This window comes from Protopterus annectens, chromosome 11.part0 (genome assembly GCF_019279795.1).
Source record: "Protopterus annectens isolate FY-2018-M chromosome 11.part0, PAN1.0, whole genome shotgun sequence".
NCBI lineage: Eukaryota > Metazoa > Chordata > Ceratodontiformes > Protopteridae > Protopterus > Protopterus annectens.
Genome location: NC_056745.1, coordinates 97,001,019 through 97,022,183, shown reverse-complemented (window position 1 = coordinate 97,022,183; position 21,165 = coordinate 97,001,019). Strand labels below are relative to the sequence as shown.

The 21,165-nt window shown below is 35.8% G+C and overlaps 1 protein-coding gene across 1 annotated transcript in view; it reads left to right on the top strand.

Moving 5' to 3' along the window:
- Positions 1-21,165, top strand: part of VWF (von Willebrand factor) — a 749,192-nt gene that overhangs the window by 271,513 nt on the left and 456,514 nt on the right. The window contains exon 19 of the mRNA XM_044087471.1: positions 13,292-13,395. Coding sequence (XP_043943406.1) covers positions 13,292-13,395 — 104 coding nt within the window. The remainder of the gene's footprint in view (positions 1-13,291; positions 13,396-21,165) is intronic.

The following is a 21,165-nucleotide window of genomic DNA, read 5'->3' as shown; positions in this document are numbered from 1 at the left end:
CTCCTTGCATTAAGTGGTAACACCTTTAGATTTCCTTGGGTACGTTTTGCTGTGTTGGAAGTTTTATCAATTTGGTATTGCCACAAAAAAAGCTCTATGGGGAAGGACAGTGTTTTAGCAAATATCTGAAAGCCTAGAAGGGACAGGTGTAAACCACCCTTGGCAAAACAATGTAGCTCATTAACCATGTCCTCCCACGCTGACAAATATTACACCCCCCAAGAATGACACCAGAATCTAAGCTAATTATTAAAGTTACTCATCCTCTGTTGATATTATGGCATCATCCTTGGTGAAGGTCGAATTCTGCCCAGTGCTAGGCACATGCCAGCCTGTGATACATAGTGCAAGAGCTCCATAATATCTCTAATCATTCTTCATATAGTGTAGGGAGGTACTCCTCATGTCATTTATACCTACATGGGCTATGACTGAATCTTACTGGTACCTGTGGCGCAGTTACTTCAGTGCATGCATAATTTGGCAGATCCTGGCCCCTGATAGGCAACTGACCATTATTTTATCCTTGTTCAGCCTGCTGAGTGGGGCATCAGTATGTCATACAATGGAATCCCCTATGACCAGACTCCTTGGTAGTGTATTAATTGCCTTATGGGCTTGGTAGTTGAGTATCAGCCATGGCTGCATATGCAATTTTAGGTGTTGTTATTGTTTAGTGTTTTCAAGTTTGTGAGGATAATGTTTGCAGCTGAAGTGTCTGAGAGGTCTTTGGGGTTTGGGAAAATTGCAATTAAGTGCCTTCACATAAGCAGGTCTATGTGTGGGGTACATACTGTGTGTGGTAAGTGTCATGTGTGTTTCTGACAACCACATTTTTATTTTGAGTGCTTATGTGGGAGACATTTACTTCCAGAGACATTGCTTATATATACAGCTCTCACATACTGCTATTTGTTTCTTTTAGAATTAAATGATTGCCTGTGAACATTAGACAATTGTTACTTTGTCTCAAGATACACATATCTATCAAACTGGCTGCGTAGAAACTGGGAAAGTACATATCCAAGATGTCAGGTCTTTTCCTGGGTGAGCTACAAGAGTGTGATGTGCAAGCTGTACATAGTGGGTTGACTAAGGGTGCTTTTTGGACTAGAGACTAGACTATGCTATATAATACTAAATTCAGGGGGCAGTGCTCCTCAATGCACAAACTAGCTGCTCTGTGCTACCCAACACACAAAGCAGTTGCCCTACATTCACCAACTTACTGGTACAGTTTCAGAGGTTGCTTTACAGGGAAAATTTGAGTCCTTGGCATCTGTGTCTGCATGGCATTGCTAACCACCACTGCCTGATAAGCAGAAGCACACAAGTGCACCAAATTTGTACAGATTTTAAAACCCAGGAAACTGGCTTCTAAGCCCTCCGGCCAATAAAACAACTACACTTAAAACTGCATTATGTATTTCCCAACTCAGATAGAAAAGGCCACCTGCCTCCCCACTCTGTCTTACCAGCCTCGTTTCATGAAACTCTGCAATCCATTCCCTGCATAGATTGAGGCGAATATCATTCAATTCCTCTGTTTTTTCTTTGTTTTCTTAGATCGTCTTCATTACCATTATCAGCTTAGACAGATGTGTCGCTGCATTCCATCCTTTCATCGATATACATAAAAAAGACTTTGACCTCCTTCTCTCTCCCGCCTGACATTTCACTTCTGATTTACATCTCTGCTGTCCTCACCTTCTTTGTTGCTTTCCACTTCCTGTCTTACATTGTGCCTTTCCACATTTCTTGCCTATGCCTTCCCCATTTTATGTGCCCTGTATTTTAGGCTCATAGGTACTTGATCTGAGATGAGCTTATAATCCCACAGTAGTTTTAGCCCTTATATGGTTTATGAACAACCCAGAGGTGGGCATAGGTTCAAAGGTACTCATTAATTTGTTAATCTGTGAGCATCGTAACAGCCCTAGCCTTTGTCCAAATGATTTATATAACATTAATATGCTGCTTTCTTGGTCTTTCCTACATCATCTTTTCAATATTTCTGAGGATTTAGTCTCTAACCTCATAGCTTCTTCTTACTATTAGTTTACCCCCAGGCTTCAGTCACTTAACTCATCTTGGATCCTTTTCACTAGCTCAGGTTAATCCATGACACCCCCGACTGAAATATATTGTTGGCTAGTGTCATCTTCTCCTGGTCATATAGACCCTTCACTGCCTTTGTTAGCACCACATCTAAAATACTATGCTTTATGACACAGTCCATCACCAGCTTGATGAACCACTCATGGTCCAAGACCTCAGTGAAGTCCACTACTTTTTGACCTTGTAAGTTAGATCTCCCATTCTGCTCCTGACCCAACTTTATTTATTTATTTGCATATTTATGTATTTATTTTGAACTTGAACAGCAAGGCTAGCTTTTGAACATTCTACTTTCACTAACATCATCAGGTCCCACTGACCTCTGACCAAATCTCTTACAAAGTCACACCCATTCCCTATTAAATAGGATCATCAGGAACTCTTGATATGAAATCAGTGACATGTCTGGGCTGATAGGATGTAACAGTGACATTTCTGGGACAATAAGTTGTTGCATATGACCCAGAAATTATGCTCCATTGTGACACACTGTGAATGAGCGAATAAAATACTGCCACCTTCTACCATCCACTAACCGGAACCTCTGCACACACAGTTATTGTGCAGTCATGTTTCTGAATGCAGAACAATGTACTAATGTTACAGCAACCATGTACATATTTTAAGGAGAAATTCTGTAATCGGCAGAAGTCTACAAGAAAGCAAAACACAGCTAAGATTCAGGGTTGATTTTCCTATGATGCAAAAGGTGAAAGATGCAGGGTTATGTTTTTCTTACTTCCAAAGTAAAAGCAAGCATTTTAAAAGCAGATATTAATTGTATCAGCTTTCTTTTGTGCTTTGTTTTGTATGTTACTGTTAAATATAAAATGTCAAGCCAGTTCAGTCCTTGTCATTTTTGTATTGGTATTTGAACATTTTAGTCAAAAATCAAAAAGAATGCCAGGTTAACTATATATGTCACTTAGTTTTGTAAATAAACAAGTTATAACATGAAGGAGAAACTACAGTTCTGATACTATATATTTAAAGACTAGGGCATGGAAGCAGAGCCCCCAACCCATTAAGAGCAGGACGGTGCTTCCCCTACAAAAAAAAAAAATCCTGTCATATTTCACATATTACAATGTGCTGAATCAGTTTAATAGGAGGCATTGGCAAGGTAATCCATTACAGGCCTTGCATGATACATTAGATTTTAATAAAATAAAATAAAAGCAAAACAACTACCACCACTAAACTCAAAACCATGGAACATGGATTTTATCATAGATTTAAAAATAACTAGAACTAGTAAAAAAAGTAAAATAAAGTTGCACTACAACCAGCCAATCAGAACAGTTATTTGCAAAATGTATTAGATCCTATATAACTAAACTGAGTTAAGATTACCTAAAATCTAAAAGTGAAAAGAACTCTTACTACATTACTAAAACGGTTTGAACATCTTACCTGACATCTTGACAAACATATTAAGAATCACCTCAGAATTATATTATTAATCTGATCATGAGACAGCCTATTTATGGAATCCTTGTCTAATACATAGCTTACACAAACACCACCGTTACATGAATGGGTAAAAGTATTGCAAACTGGAAAAAAATGATAAAATGGAACACGAACGCATTTGTTTCATGTGATATATTAAATTAGATTGGCAAACCAATGTATCATGCATCATACCTTATTCATGGATATATGTGTGTGTGTGTGCGTGCGTGCGTGTGTGTTGTGTGTGTATAAAGTTGTGAGATATTTCTTAGTGTTGGCTAATTTTTGATGCATTCTACTAGGGCAGTGATTGTTACATTAGGGCTTGTTAGTGTTATATTGTATTATGTTTTCAGTTTATTTTTACTTAGTTTAGATCGTTAGAGTTGAATCTATTCTGATGGTAATGTATTTTTCAGATTGGTTAGTTGCAAAACATTTTAAATGTTTTCTACTCAAATATGAATAAATGTTATTTCTGGTCTTTAACTCTAAATTCTAATGTATGTGAAAATGGAAAAAAGCACATCCTCTATAAAATTGCAAGAGGTTATTCAGAAGTCACACCAGTAAAATTCATAGTAGAAGGCTACAACATCAGTTTGTGTGACAGTAGACAGTATGGTAACAAAGAAAAGAAAGTCGCATCCTACACTGTTATCAGAAAAGTAGTATTGTTAAATGAACAATATAGATATACAATAACAAATTATCACATTCCAGTTTTAGTACTGGATATTGACATCCATTCTTTAGTGACATAATTCTGTTGTGTGCATTCAGATGTCCTTCCATTTCACTGTTGCAGTATTCTTAACAATAGGGATCCCCTGCCAAGGGTAGCCCAACATCCAGCCAGTAAACCAAAGCCTTTAGGTTGTCATAGGTACACAGTGCATCATATGTAGGCTCCCTGCACACGACATGGGGCATAAAGATGATGTACAGATGTACCATCTTCAGAACTTATTTGCCGCCAGTCCAAAAGCCTTCTTCAATCATCTGTCTGAACACTTGTTAGTCTGCTGGTTACCAAGCTGCTTTTGAATAAGTGCCACATTGGGCTGTTTAGTCTTATCTCCTTTTATTTTATGGTTGTTGGTTTCTTGTCATCCAGAAATCAGAAATGCCAGTGTGGAAGACAGATTCCTCATAAGGATCATCACAAGTTGTGCTTTTTTTGCTTAGATGCTTCTCATGACCATACATGTTGTACCATTTGCCAGGCATTTGTTCCAAAAACTTTGCATAGTTGGCTCTCTTCTTTAGCAATTTATTTAGAAAACCAACATCTTAAATTGTTGGCTAAAGATACTATGGAGGAATCTTCCTGACCCAAGGGTTAGCCATCCACAAAGAAGAAGACGAAGAAAGCTCAGTTGGATTCTTTAACTGCACTGCCTCCTCCATACATCTCTCTTGAGGTTAGTGAAAGCCTGGAGGACTGCTTTTTTTCAGTTGCATTCCTCTGCTACCACTGCTTTGGAAGCCAGCATGGATCTGGCTTCTTGCATGTCCATGGAGGCCTTGCAGAAATTCCCTTTGAATGTTTAGGGAGGACCGCAGCTGATTATTTCCAAAGGGCCTAGAGGTGTTCCTCAAATCTTTGTTAAAGAAGAGATTCCTACTACCCTTATTTGAGTGTCATCTGGGGTCAGAGCCACCTAAGATCTTTAGAGCTGACATCCCCCTTGAAAAAGAAACAGAAAACTAAGCAACTTTCTCCTGCTACCAAAGATCCTCAAAGTGAATGGCAAAATTTTACACTCAATGTCTGCGTAATGCTCTTATGGCTCTGAAGCCTCTTCAGGGGGTTTCTGTTCCTGCTCTCCCTTGGTCTTCTACCCCTCTGAAGAGGCTTAGGGAGCAGGTTTCATCTGATGAGAATGTGGATTCTGATGAAGAATCCTTGACCTATTCTTTACAGATTCCCTCTCCCTTGGATTATGGCTCTGAGGAGGAGGAATCTATTAGTCCTGATTCTTCTTTTGAGGAGATTTCTTTTGGTGACACAATGGAGTTTTTTTTAAGTGGGATTGTGCTCAGGTCTCTGATGTTCAGAAAAGGTACTATGAGCTTCTGCAGATGGAGTTTCCTAGGCCCTCTGCTGTTCCTCATGTTCTTGCTGCTTTGCTGGATGCTTTTTCCACAGCTGCTTTACAGCATTGTTCTTGTTCAGCCAGATGGGTGCCTCACTGTTCCTCCTTTTCTGTTTTTTCATAAGGACAGTGTGTCTCTTCAAACTAATCCTTCTTTTATGCCCAAGGTGGTTAATGGGTTGTCTCATAATCAGTCTATTCATCTGCCCACTTTTTTCCCTTCCCCACAATCTACTAGCGAAAACGTTCTTCACACCTTAGATTTGCATAGACAACTCAGATATTATTTGGATAAAACTGAAGCTATTCATAAATCTGAGCAGCTTTTTGTTTCCTTTCATCCAAGATCTTTAGGTTGAGCTGTTTCCAAGCAAATCATTTCTTCCTGGATATCTAAAGCCATTTCCTTTTGTTATTCCTTTAATGGGAAAAGCCTTCCTTTTTCTGTTAAGGTTCATTCTACCAGAGCTGTGGCTTAATCTGGTGCTTTATTCAGGGACTTGGATACAAATTCTATTCTTGAGGCAGCTGCTTGGACTTCTCTACATACCTTTACCAAGCTCTGTATGTACTATAAGTTGGATGTTGTTTCTAGGGCTAGAGTCAGTTTTGCTTCGGATATCTTACATGGTTTTCTTGAGGGCTCTGTTGGCCCTTTCTCCTCCCAGCTTTCTTCCTGGAGCTTTTGTGCTCTCTCTGTCGTAAAAAACACTGCAACAGTGATACGGAAGGACATAGTACAATTGTGTAAAGTCTTACCATATCAGTAGATGTCCTTCTTTTCACTGTTGCAGTATTCACTCCCTCCTCCACCTGCTCCTTTTCTCCTTCTGGATGTACATGGTCCCGCTTTGTATCCATAAACTGTCATTCCTCCTGGGGTTTTTCAGTTCTGAGGATGATACATCCATGCGTTATCTTTATGCCTTATACTGTGTGCAGGGAGCATACGTGTCGAATACAGCATACCTATTACTATCTAAAGGCTTTGGTATACTAGCTGGATGTCAGGCTACTCTTGGCAGGGGATCCATATTGTAAAGACTATTGCAACAGTGATATGGAAGGACATCTACTGTCATGGTAAGATTTTACACAACTGTACTTTATCCATTGCTTTCGGTACCCTCTCTGCCTAAACTGTTATACTTTTGCAAGTGGTTGTTTCAGAAAGTATTTCAGCATTTTCATTCCCCCATCATGACAAGTACAGCAGTTTTTGATGGATACCTTAATATTGCCCTGTAAGCCTCTTAGCACGACTTTTTCAGGAATACACCCCCCCAGACATCTGCCTAAAATGGACAACTTTCCTTAAATAAATAAATCACATTATTCTCTCTGGCTGTCTATTATAATACAAACACACAAATTCACAAATGTTGTCACAAATGCCTTTGTATATCACATTGTGATATAAAGAAAGTCTCCATTTAGCAAATCCATTGGAAATGTGTGTCTGTGTTTTGACCTGCGCAATAGCCAAATAGCTTTTGAATCAGACTATATTTTCACATAGTCATCAAAAGATGGCCCATTACCAGAGCAGAATGGATGAAATAAAAATACTCAACCTTCCCATCTAACCAAGATCTCCTGTTAGAAGAATTCACTTAAAAAAATCACCTACTCATGTCAATGGAAAAGTTATTTGTATATCATGTTTTGACATGTTAGGTACATGTGGCATATTTGCCTTACACATACTTGCACACTGTGATTTTTTTATGCAAATAATATGCAGAGGTCTGAGAGTGTATATATTTAATCTTCAATGCTTGCTGAAATGTTGTTCAGGGAGAACTAGTCTTTATTGTGTCTGCCTTAGTCAGATTTCAAAATATTGCTTCAATTAAAAAATTTAACATGAAGATTATGCCTTAGTACATTGGAGCTTGCTTTAACATTGGTATATTGGTGTACTGGTGCTCTAATGAGCTATGAGATCACAGAATTTTGAGAAGTCAGAAACAAGGGAAAGGTCAATTTCTTGTCTCTGAATTTGTGTGTATATATAAATATATTTGTGTGTATATATATATATATATATATATATATATATATATATATATATATATACATATTGGTTTACTGTCATAATTCCGATGCTTATCTTGTCGACACCACTACAGTGAACGGCAAGGGTCGAATGGTGACAATGTCGAAGTACAAATCTCACCCCTATCTCGAACCATGTTAAAGCCCATTTGGAGATCGAATTCAAGATGTACTTTCGGCAATGTCGGAATTCGACATTGTCACTTTCGCGCTTAAGAGTCTGAGATACTGGCTTTCGACTGAATGCACTTCGGAATTATAATAGTAGAGAGAGAGAGAAAGAGAGAAATCGCAACCCCCACCTAGGTGGGTTTTACTTACTTTGGTGTGTATTTCATTTACATTTGGACAAGTGTTTACTTACCCTGGGAAAAATTCCCTTTCTGGTAGTTAAGCTTTCATTATTTTCATATTATATGAGCTTCGACCTTTCAAAGTAGATCCTTTATACTATATTTTATTCTATATATACATATATATATATACATACATATATATATATATATATATATATATATATATATATATATATATATATATATATATCTAGAGAGAGAGAGGGAGACAGAGGGATCAGATGAAAGAGAACGCCATATGGTGATTGTTACAACTCATTTGCTATGTTTTGCACAGTAATTCATTAATTCAGTGTTATAATTACAATGTCTTGTATTTCAGCTACAGAAGATGATGTTTCATAGTAAATCCAATATTTATCTGTTATTTATTTATATATTGAAATTTGATTACCAGAGTAGTGTACTGTAATCTTATGAAAAATGAAAATTTGCAGACACAGCCTGGTTGAGTAAAAAACATTCAAAAACATACACAGAGGAAACATAATATACATATTGTGTGGGAAATAACAGTAAGAAAAAAGAGAGGAATAGGGGTGAGCAGTGAAGAAAGATATACAAGGTATGCAATAAAAGGTAAAGACAACATACAGCAATGGGTTAGGAGATCATCTGGTATTGTACTTGACAATAAGTGTGTGTGTGTGTGTGTGTGTGTGTGTGTGTGTGTGTGTGTGTGTGTGTGTGTGTGTGTGTGTGTGTGTGTGTGTGTGTCTATACAGAGCTGTGTAGTTAGTGTGGAAATTAGAGTGTTAGAGGCTGGATAGGAGTGACAGCTTTAGGTGTTATCACCTTTTTGGGAATAAAAGTATATGGCTTGCTGCATAAGATAGATAATGACACATTTCTCTAATCTTTAATATGTTAGACTTTTTTTCTGAGTGATGGAGGGAGGGATTACCAGGCAGAGAAGGCAACTGTGAAGCCATGTCTGATTGACTGGAATAAGGTCATAGGAGTGGAAAGAAATTGATTGCTTTATGACAGGTTCTCCAAATTGTAAGATGACTTGTTTACTTTTTTAGAGTTTAGCAGAAACAGGGGCAAAACATTCAATGCAAAGCAAATTGAATGGGTATGTCCCAAGTAAAAGGCCAGCTCTTTGTTTAATGGGGGCCATTTACCCTTTTTAAGTGAGAGACCATAGTGCTCTTAAGGTGAGAGTTACAGATGGTTTGGTGTTTGGTGGTATAACATTTGGAGGCTGTTGCTGCAATAAGGAGAACAAAGTCAAGCTGTGCCATATTTCATCTTTTTTAATAGTTGAGTTGATGGTGGCAGAGAGAAAATGTGATTTTTGACCCCCAAAATATAGTAGATTTATTTTAGATCGGGTTTTATCTATGTAGACGTGAAACCTAAGAGTCTGATTGAACCAGAGATCTAGGTATTTGAACGAGAAGTGATTTCAGTGGTGGTATTATTTTATTCAAAAGTGTCAAGGCTTGTTGGGTGGTTTCAGTGTCTGTTGGGTGTTCTGAATAACATTGTTTTAGTTTTTTACTAGGGTTAAGAATTAAACTGCTGAAGTAACAAATGTCGAAGATGATGCAACTCAGATTGGACTTGAGACAGGATATTAGAGTGGGATGGATTTGATCTGTGAATTACCATGTGACCAGAACAAAGGAGTAGTGGAACCTGGGGGGGTATGATAATTTGTTAATGAAGACAGAGAAGAGAAGGGGGTAATTAGAGCATTGGAGGACCCCTTTTAGAATTTTGCGGTGCTTGTTTTCTAAGAATTATTATTTCAACAAGAGTAGGGAATCAAAGCTAACTCTAAATTCTGTTAGATCGATTAATAAGAAAGGGTGAGCAATTAAGTCAAAGACTTTAGTAAGACCAATAAAAACTCATATAATATTAACACTTGTCAATTTTTTTGAATGATGTTATCTGTAAGTGACCAGAGGGCCATCATGGTCCTACATAAAGAAAGAAAATTACTTATATAGTACAGTGATTAGTGAATGTTGTTTGGTTGAGGCTAACTGAAGTTTTTCAGATAATTTATTACTGGAGTTTTATCTGGGGTCAGCCTCCCACATCACCCCGGGCAGGTGGCTGTGTTCCCTGTCTCTCTTCTTACTATATGACATTTTGCTATTAGATCATGACAAAAAATGCCAAAGCATTATTTACTTTTATTTTATTTTTTATTAGTTTATAATTTAAGTGGATTGATCATTATCCCCTTTTCAGCCATGACACCGGCCTCTTGGGCAAGTCAAAATATGAAGTATATTAAGTAACTGCTATGAAATATATTAAACGTATTTGTTTCAGTTTCAATGTACAATGCTTGAGTAATAGCTTGTCATTGAGATTGTATAAGATCACTTAGTCCATATCTTGTATCCTTACCCACTCATGCAGACTCAAGAATAAAATACTTTGATATGAAGGTTAGAAGTATTATGTACTATTACATAGTGACTGATTTCATGTAAACTGTAGTACCACATTTGCATACATTTTGCTTCATGTTATACCATTTATGGTTAACTTGCCTCGTTCAACAGTATCATTTGCAACGTATTACACTTTGCTGTGCTTTTTACTATATTGTAATATACAGAAAATATTATGTTTTATATTAAATTGTTCCATGCTGTACTGTCAAATTAAAATGAAGTAGTGATGTTAGTGCTGTGAAGGTACTTTGGTATAATGTGTACCTACTATCTTGTGAGTCCCCCCAGTCCTTTATCCCTATACCACAGTCATGGTAGATATTTGAATACAGCCTTTTGAATGTGTTCAATACCAGAATGTGGTGGGGACAGCCATGCTGATGTAAATGGCTGAGATATTTCTTTTTTTTTTTCAAAACAAGTTTATTGTTTTAACATATAAGAGAAATATCATAACAATTTTATACAAATAATTAAAAATAGGTATTATTATAATGTTCAACAAAACAACTAAGTATTTACAAAGACATCCACTACAATCAGATCAATTAATTAAACTAAAATACTGTGCTATTGAAATTAGAATTTTTTTAACAAATTTTGTAAATTATCCCATACAATAAAATGTGATGTTTTTCTAGTTGTTCTCATTCTAATTGTGCTTATTTCCATATGACACATTATATTCATAACATTTTTAAATTCATTGAACGAAGGAGGTGTATCTGAAATCCAATTTCTAGTTATTATTTTCCTAGCCACTGCTAGGATAGACCATAACAAGGGAAGCTTAATCTTTTTAACACATTGAGGTACAGGTGTGTTGAATAATATAAGAGACTTAGAAATAATGAAATTATCTGTAAAAGAGCCTGCAAAATTCATTAATTGACTTCCAGTATTCTTTCAACTTCATACAGTCATAAAACATATGAGCCCAGTCAGCATTAATTTCTACATTACATCTCTTACATAGATTATCTTTATTATTAATTTTATTCATCATCAAAGGTGTATAAAAGATCTATGTAAAAATTTCCATGTATAAAGTCTCCAGACAATGGAAGATGTAGTTCTATAAGCAGATTCCAATATATATTGTTTATCTTGTTGAGTTGGTGGGTCCCCATTAATAGAGGTGAAATAATTCCAGTATGAATCTACATTGTAAAAAGTTTCTTGTCTGATAATTTTATGTATATATGAAAGTTTACCTTTATCAGAAACTTTATGCTGTAAATTTATTATCAAGTAATCAATCAGTTTTGGAATAGATTCTTTAACTGTTATAGACATTAGATCTATTCTATCAATGAGATGTTGTCTAAAGATCTGAACCTCTAACCAGCAAGTTTCTCTTAGATCAAATTCTTGTTTTAAGAAATCTAGATTTTTAACTTTATTATCAGATATCAGCTGATACCAGTACTTTAGATTATTATCTATAGCTAAATGAGCTCCTTCAGAAGTAGATGACATAAGCATACCCTGAGTATAAATTATAGGGAATACAATAAAATTCCATTCCCTATACTTAGGGTGCATGAATATAAAGTTACGATAACTAATAATAATATTTAATGGGTAACAGACCATATGTTTAGGTGTAATAGGTGAAGTACAAAATTCCTTTAGCAACCACAACATGGAGTTATTTATAATCATATTTTTATGTGTTAAGGAGATTTTCATGAAGTGCATACTAATTAGCTCCCAATAATCTTTCCATTTTGCGACATATGACCGATCTATTAATAAAGTAATAACTTTTATAATAGAAGAGATAATATATAAATTAAAGTCTGGAAAAGAAATACCCCTTGAGACCAGCTATTAGTATGTTTCTTTAATGCAATCCTAGGTCTATTAGGTGCCCATAAGAAATTTAACATTAGTGTATTCAGTTTCTTGATAGTTATTTTTGTAGGTGAAAGTATTATTGATTGTATTAAGTATAAAATCTTGGGGAATATTATCATTTTAATAATTGTAAGTCTCTCCTCCATAGTAAAAACATATTATTCCAGGTATTAAAAAGATTTTGTATATTAAGAAAACAGGTATTATAGTTATTATATATAATAGATTTAATATCTTTAGATAGTATTATACCTAAATAAGTTATCTGACCTGAGTTGGGTACATATTTAGTAAAATCACTAATGAGAGTATTTTTTCGTGTATATATAGGTAGTATTTTAGTTTTTTCTTCATTGAATATTAAACCAGAAATACTTTTAAAATTCATCATTTTATCAAATAAAGATTGCATAGAAGAATTAGATCCTGCTGATGTAATTAGAACATCATCTGCAAAAAGTTGAATTTTTGATGTTGTAGGCTGAGATATTTCTTGACTTACTCAGTATGTCAATGCCTTTCTAGAGGTAGTTCCAGGGGAGAGATCACATGGCTAGTTAGCATATGCCTCTTCCCTGTACTGCCTCATTAGCATTCAGCATAGCGGCAGGACCACCCCTATCTGGTGCTGGACATCTTCATGCTAGAGCACCCGCAGTACCATGTTAGGGTGATTGCTGAACAGCAAAATGATACCACGTCATGTACACATCTCAATATTTTGCTAACCCCCCCCCCCACTCTTAGTCTTCAAGAGGCTGGTTTTGTACTTATTAGCTGCCACAGGTGTGTGAGTGAGTGTGTTTGTGTGTTTTTCATAACCAAATGTTACATTATGCTGCATTCTGCAAAGCTGTGCAGAAGATTATTGTGTTTCAATACAGAATTTAACAACTGGAATGTCTGCTTCTTGTATTTTATCCAGGTAAGACATGAAAATACCTGCATTCCTCAGTCAAAATGTCCATGCTTCCATAATGGCAAAGAATATGCTCAAGGGGAGAAAATCAATATTGACTGTAACACATGGTAAATATTTTTTTTAATTCTTTTGAGTTTTCATTACTAAGATTCAAAGCTGCCATGATTCCAGTGTCTTCTTAAATTAAATTATTAAAGAGACTTTTTCTGAAGGAATGAGAGGTGAAGTGTTTCAAACCTATAGAGTTATGATTTGTGCTGAATAAGTAACAACAATTAATGGAAATAAGGATTGAACCACAAGTTGATATAATGTGGAAACGGCTAGAAGTGCAGATATTTGATAGTAAAATAAATACTGTGAATAATTTACTTATAATTATTTATTTTACATTTGTTTACTGGGAAAGTTCAACTTGAAACAAAGCTAATTTTCATCAGAGACCTGGGGAGAAATGCTCCAGAAGCATGTCTTTCTAACAGGGGAGGAAACCGGAGCACCCAGGGGAAACCCACAAATACACAGGGAGGACATGCAGAATCTGCACAGAAGGTACCCTAGCTGAGAATCAAAATGGAGAACCTCTTGCTGTGAGGCAACAACACTAACCGCTGCCCCACTGTGGCGCCCATACAATGAAGATCATTAGTATTCCAAAATACGCACACTGACTGGACAGCCAACTTATCAGACCCATAATTGAGTACAATGCCCCGTTTGGGATGTACCTTACCCGACACCTACAGCAACTGGAAAGACCCCAAAAGTATCTCACCAAGAGGATCAAGGGGCTCAAACAGATGCCCTATGCAGTTCAGCTAAAGAAACTCCAGCTCTACTCAGTTGTGCACCGCCTACTCAGAGGCGATCTGTATCTGACGTATAAAGCCATGTCCAACCCAGAATTAATGGACATGGTTCACCTCAGGAAATCAAAATCCTTTAGAGCTACACGCTCCAGGGACTTGAACCTCAGCACAGAAATAAATAGGACATGCTGGAGGGACAGATTCATATCCCAGAGGCTCCCCTCACTCTGGAACAAAATCCCAATCCATGTTCGGCAGAGCCCCTCACTGACCTTCTTCAAAAGAAATCTTGACGAGTGGATGGGAGATCTTTAGTTTACCCCTGGGATCTCTTCTGTGTCCCTGCTTGACAGAGGTACAGTAAACTAACCTTAAAAGGGCTACCTTCTGTGACCCACTATACAGAAGCACAGTCAACTATTCTAAAAGGGTGGCAAAAGCCAAACACACTCTGGCTAGGCTTATAAATGCCCTAGGGCAGATAGCCTAGTATCAACCTATGAACCTATGAAACCAGTGTACCAGTTTTAAATTGATCATATACCAACAGTAAAAAGAAGTATATGCTGGTTAACAACATTCTATAGTGTGAAAACACACCAAAATATGAGAAAAATCAGGAAACTTCTGCAAAACTAAAGAAACAGAAACATACCTGATTTCTTCATATCTTCTAATGTCCCTCATAAAATGTTCTATTTGCTTTTTTTAAATAGTAACAACAAAAATGTAACAGAGATGCTGCTTTTGCCATTGCGTCTCTTGTACAGATGTACTGTGCAAGTGCTGGAATGTAAGTCCCATACACATATGCAGTAGTCAGATAAAAGAAGACAATGCAGATAGACTAAAGCTACATTATGCAAACACAGTATTTAAGAAAGGTAAGCAATTTCTTTCTTAAATAATTTTATTGTACGATAGCAATAATCTACCTATATCAGAATTTGACTACAGCTGGCTTTGTTTAATCACTCTGGCTTTGCTCTCATGATCAAATCACACCAACCATAGGTTAATCCTGATATATCCACACAGAGTTATGAATTATTGTTTAAATAACATATTTGGTTTAACTGCTAGAATGGGGAACTATCTAGATTCTTCAGATTTTATTTAGATTGCCTACCTCATATGTTCACTACACTTACTATGTACAATTTGTACCTTTTTTAAACACTATCCACTCTGTGATATCTATAAGGTATTTGAAATATCACAAAGAAGCACAAGTTCACCTGTGGATGAAGCATTCCCCATTTTTTTCAGACATGCATAAAACATGAGTATTTCTTATAATGAAAGTACAAGTTTTAGCTTAGTTGAAGTGATGATTCTCTTCAGTATTTATTAAATATTTTGTAAACAGCCTGCCACAATTATAATCATAATGCACACACGGTTATATTAAATGTGTGACACAATGTGCTACTATCTGATGCAATGAGGAATGAAAATGTCAGTGTTCCATTAGTGCTGTCTGAACTCAACTTTAATGACTTTTGCAGATATTGCTATAAACTCTTAGTCTTTTATTTTGAAAACATGTTTATTATTTATTTCATCATGAATTTGGTAGATATAAAAAACATACAAAAACATTTGTCGACATTATATACAAACTCTAATAGGAAATAGTATACCTCTCAACCTCTTAATCCAAGAAATGTATACAAAGCCCCACAAAATGGGGGGACAAAGGTCCAAAAATAGGGACATATTTTAAATAATGCTCGAATAAACTTAGAAAATTACTAGAGTAACAAGGTTTGATTTAACATACATTTTCTGAAGGATAAGAAGTATGAAACTCAAATGTATATCATTGTTTAGTGACTTCAGGTCTCAGGACATACCAGTGATTTGCCAGAAAACCACATATTTTATGAGGAACAATCCAAAAATATAAGCCAAAAATCTGGACATTCTGAAAAAATCTGTACAGTTGAGAGGTATAAGAAGTAGCCATATGTATGTTCCAGCAGTTTATTAAAGGAAACAATTGCTAAAGAATATTTCCAATAATTAAGCCTTGTGTATAGGAACTTTACACACACACACACACACACACACACACACACACACACACACACACACACACACACACACACACACACACACACACACACACACACACACACACACACATATCCAGTTCCATTCTTACATTTTCAATGTCTTAGCTGTCTTAGCTTTCTCATTTTAAGAAATGGATTTATACCAGGTCCTTTCTCCTTTTATCTACTTTCTATACTGGTCATCCTAAGGAGATTCATGTGGTAGAAAGCTGACCAGGGAAGATCAGATTTTATCGCCAGGAAGAGTTACCATCTCATCTTGACACCCTAGTGATATAGTTCTCCATTGTGTCCTGGTATGCCTGGAGTCAGCACTTAGCTGCCCAGGGGTACACATTCATTAGATGGCCAAACCATTGCATCTGTTCCTGTCAATCCAAAGAAGCACTGTCTGTACTTCAACATTTTTCTGGATTACTGAGCTCCTTATTCCATGTTGGAAACCTTATAAGGGGACTTCATCTTGCTTTCTTGTATCTGTAGTTGTGTCCACTTGGTCACTACCATAGTTCAGAATGAGGGCACAGACTGACCATTTCATTAAGACCTTGATTCTATGACACAGTTCTCAGTTCACTATCACTTTCTAGTGTTCAAAGCATGCACTATTCTCACCACAGTCTGTCATTATATCCCCTTTTAAATCCTCTCTGGTGTTCAGGTTGTGCCAAAAAGGATTGATAACAGCACTGTCGTTGTCCTTGTTCTTCAGTCCTGCTGTTTATCTATATGTTAATAAACATCAAAAGTGAATTTAGCTAAATTATCCAAACAATATCTAGAGTGAATAACAGAACTTTCTGAACTGAGCTAATGTTCTCTTCTTACGTTCCTCACAGTCTTACCATTGTCTGCATGATAATGTTGATAAAAAATGCCTTCCTAGTAGAATATTCATCCAGACCATGCTGTCACTTCTGTTTTTTTTTTTGCAAGTTAGTTTTCAGACTTAATTCTTTTTATTTTTAATTCCAAAACATTTCCAAAATCAAATTCCCTTTTTATCAGAGCACTTCTAAAACCTTGGCACAATTTATGATAATTTACACTCTTGTAGATGCTTTTAGACATTTTAATATAATTTCCAGCAATATCAACCATACAGATTAAAAAAATCTGTATTGATATTGAAAAGATATGATAGATTATGCAATCAAGATACAAATAATACCGATAGTTGAATTCATGTTATCCCAAGACCCAGAATGATACAATAGTTTTAATAATAGAATAAAATATGACTTCTCCAAAAACCTGTAAACTTCTTACAGGTACACAGCATACCAATGGAAGCTAAGAGAATCAAACCTAAGACTAAATGCTGAAGCTCATTGGAAGCACATAGTCTTAATATTCCACCAGTTTCTGTTTCATGCTATCCCATTCCATTAAAAATGCTGAGAGAAATGATTTTCAGCAAAAAGGGATCCTACCTTATTTCCTGAGATGCAGCAGAAGTAGTATAACAACTGCACTGTGTAGGGTTTGATCCTGATCGCCTGTGCAGAATTTCTCTCTTATTCATGTAACTGCAATGTTTTTTTCCCATCAACCAGAAACAATCTGATTGACTGGCTTCAGTAGGCTGTAAACATATATTGTACTGTTCATCATGTATGGCTAAACTAGGTAAAAAGGCCATCACTTATCCAGTTAACAAATGAATAGGCAAAATTAGACCCTGTTATTTATTGTAAGTGAGTAGAGGCACAGACAGTCTCTCTCTACACCTGAATGTGGGGCATGAACCCCAGATAAATCATACATATATATATATATATATATATATATATATATATATATATATATTTGAGGAAACAGCATTTAGTGAAGTATGTGTCAGAGAAAATTACTTATCCATATACAATTAAACAATAACCCACATGGTTGGTATACTCTGATCACAAGGATGAAGCAATAATTTCTTTATATAACTGCACTGTAGTGTTCATCTGCGTTGTTTCCTTGTTCTGGTACGATTTTTGATGTACTGCACATGCGTGTGGAACCTAAGCTCCCATGCTTGCACAGTGCATCAGTGCTGTTGAAGGCAAGTAATGGAGAAAAGAGAATCTCAAACGTTGTTTTATGAAGCAAAAATCTGCATATTCTGCAAAAGTTTGGACGGTTGTTGTGTGTTACTGATGTACGGTGCAAAACAGAAGAAAAATCAGGTGTGTTTCTGTGTCTTTATTTTAGAGAATGTACCTGACTTTTCTTCTGTTTTGCACTGTCCCTCCATAGCACATTCCAATAGAAAAGTCCATCAGCTGAATGATAGTTTAGCAGCTGGACTTTTTTCTTTTGGTATATGCTAGATTTACAATGGGCATACTGGTTGGTATGTCCAATCAGAATGATCTTTTTTGAATACTAATGACCTGTCATTGTATAATCAGCAATATTTCAATGTTAGATAAATAGGTATGGATATTTTTGGTGTATAATAACTTAATTCATGACCAGTTTTATTATTCTGTACTTAGTGGAAGCAATAGCAATTTTAATGTAAGTTGTAGAAAATATTAAATTGCAAAAACTGTAAAACTATTGATGAAAATATCATTCAGAAGTTTTAATTCACATATTTTTTTTATTTTCATCACTGAAATATATTGTTGTTTTTACAACTGTTGAACATATGTGCAGGTTTTTTTTCCACATTACAGTAACAACGGCATTTCCTGTTTAACAGCCTACAACCTTACAGCTCACAGTACTCATCATCTACCTTTTGCAAGCAGAAACAACGACCTTCCGAAATGCCGAACGTCATATGGCTTAGACCATATAACTGACACTTCAGAAGGTCAGACAGTGTGAATGGAGATCGCCCATATCTTTCAACTTCTTAAGCCAAGAAATCTGGACTAAGCCCCACAAAATGGGGGACAAAGGTCCAAAAATAGGGACACATTTTAAATATTGCTGTTATAAACTTAGAAAGCTGCTAGAGTAACAGGGTTTGTTTTAACATACATTTTCTGAAGGATTTGAAGTCTGAAACTCAAATGTATACCATTGTTTAGTGACTTCAGTTCTCAGACCATACCAATGATTTGCCAGAAAAAACACAAATTTTATGAGGAACAGGCCAAAAATATAAGCCAAAAATCTGGACATTCTGCAAAAATCTGTACAGTTGAGAGGTATGTTCGTCGTACATTGCAGAACGGGAAATTTGCCATTTTCCTCAGTGTAGTGTGACCTCAGAGTTAGTATATTTAATTAACAGGGGGCATGGGGGGTGCAGGGGAGCTTGCCCCCTGCAAAAAACAAAATAATTAAACATTGTTTTTATTTATTTATTTTTATTTTAGTTTCGACCTTCCGAAATGTCAGTTATATGGTCTTAGCCATATGACAGTCGGCATTTCAGAAGTATGACCAACTAAAGGGGATATATATATATATATATATATATATATATATATATATATACTTGATGTATATACCAGCATTGGCATCAAACCCCATTTTCTCATTTTGTCCATGGAGTTGGGGCATCACATCAATAGTAGTGCTTGTGTGTGTGTGTGTGTGTGTGTGTGTGTGTGTGTGTGTGTGTGTGTGTGTGTGTGTGTAACTGTAGAAAAACATATTACACTGTTTAAATACACACATAAGCATCCACAGGCTAGTTTTATACTTGTGGGTATAGCTATAATTATTAATTCTAACACAATTTATGAGATGGTGATTTTGAACAGTAAGTATATAATTGTCACAAAAACATTTTGAATGAATTTGAATATTTTGAGTATTACTGTATAACAGAAGAAATACATTGGATTATTAGATACAGAGATAATGTAAAATATTTTTGTTATATTAGGAATGTACTTGTATTCTTAGATTTAATACTTGTTTTTTTGGACATAGCCGTGCTTTCAGTTGGAAGACTTTTGTTTTAAATTCTAATTGTTAATGCGTTATGCTACTATTTTCTGTTTCCTTGTTTTTATACAGTGATCTATCGTATATTATCTTTTATCCGGCCTGGAAGACTTGTTGGTGAGGTGTTAGTGGAATTAACAGTTTGGCAAAGAACTATAATTTCAGATAATATATTTTTTATATTATTTCCCCCATCACAGTTACAAACTAAATTCTCATTTGACTCATATGCATTCTTCCATGTTATTTTTTTCAAGAAATATACAAAATATTTAAGATTGTTTTTCCTTATTGTTTTAGCATTTGATTTTTATTTTCTAAAAACAGTTTACTGCAAACATTCTTGTTGCCAGCTTGGTTTGATCGTGTGATATGTACTTTCTGAACTACTACACTAACTTTTTTTTTTGATTTATAAAATGAGACAACATATTAAAGACAAATGTTTCATATTCTTTTATTAGTTATTTACTACTGTATTGTAAAAACATTTTTTTCTTGTGCTACTTCTATGCAAAGCATTCGGTGGTGGTGCTGTGGTAGCGTTGTCGCCTCACAGTAAGACGCTGTCCGGTTCGATTCTCAGTTAGAGCGTCTTCTGCATGGAGACATGCGTGAATGGGAGTACCTTCGTTGAAGGTTGTACGTCAGGGCTGTGGAATGTGCGATGCTGGGTTGTGTGTGCTTTGGAGTGTTGTGCAACCTCGGAGTTAGTATATATAAGTGGGGGGGCTGTGTGGGTGCAGGGGGGCTTGCCCCCCTGCATATACTAAGGGTAGTTGTGTGTATGTGTTTGGTTGTGTGCGTGTATGTTATGTTTATTGTAGGGAAGTGTTGCGAGGTATGTACACTGGTGTATGTATGTGTTTTTATGTGTGTGATGTGTGTTTGATGGGACTTTGTAGATTTGCGGTTTTGTGTTTCGCGTTTGTTTATGTTTGGCATTTAGGGGATTCAGCTTTATAGTTTTGTGATACTGAATTTCGATAATTCAGTATTTCGATGCTATAAAGTAAATCCATATATATATATATATATATATATATATATATATATATATATATATATATATATTAATTATACCAAGTTAAGT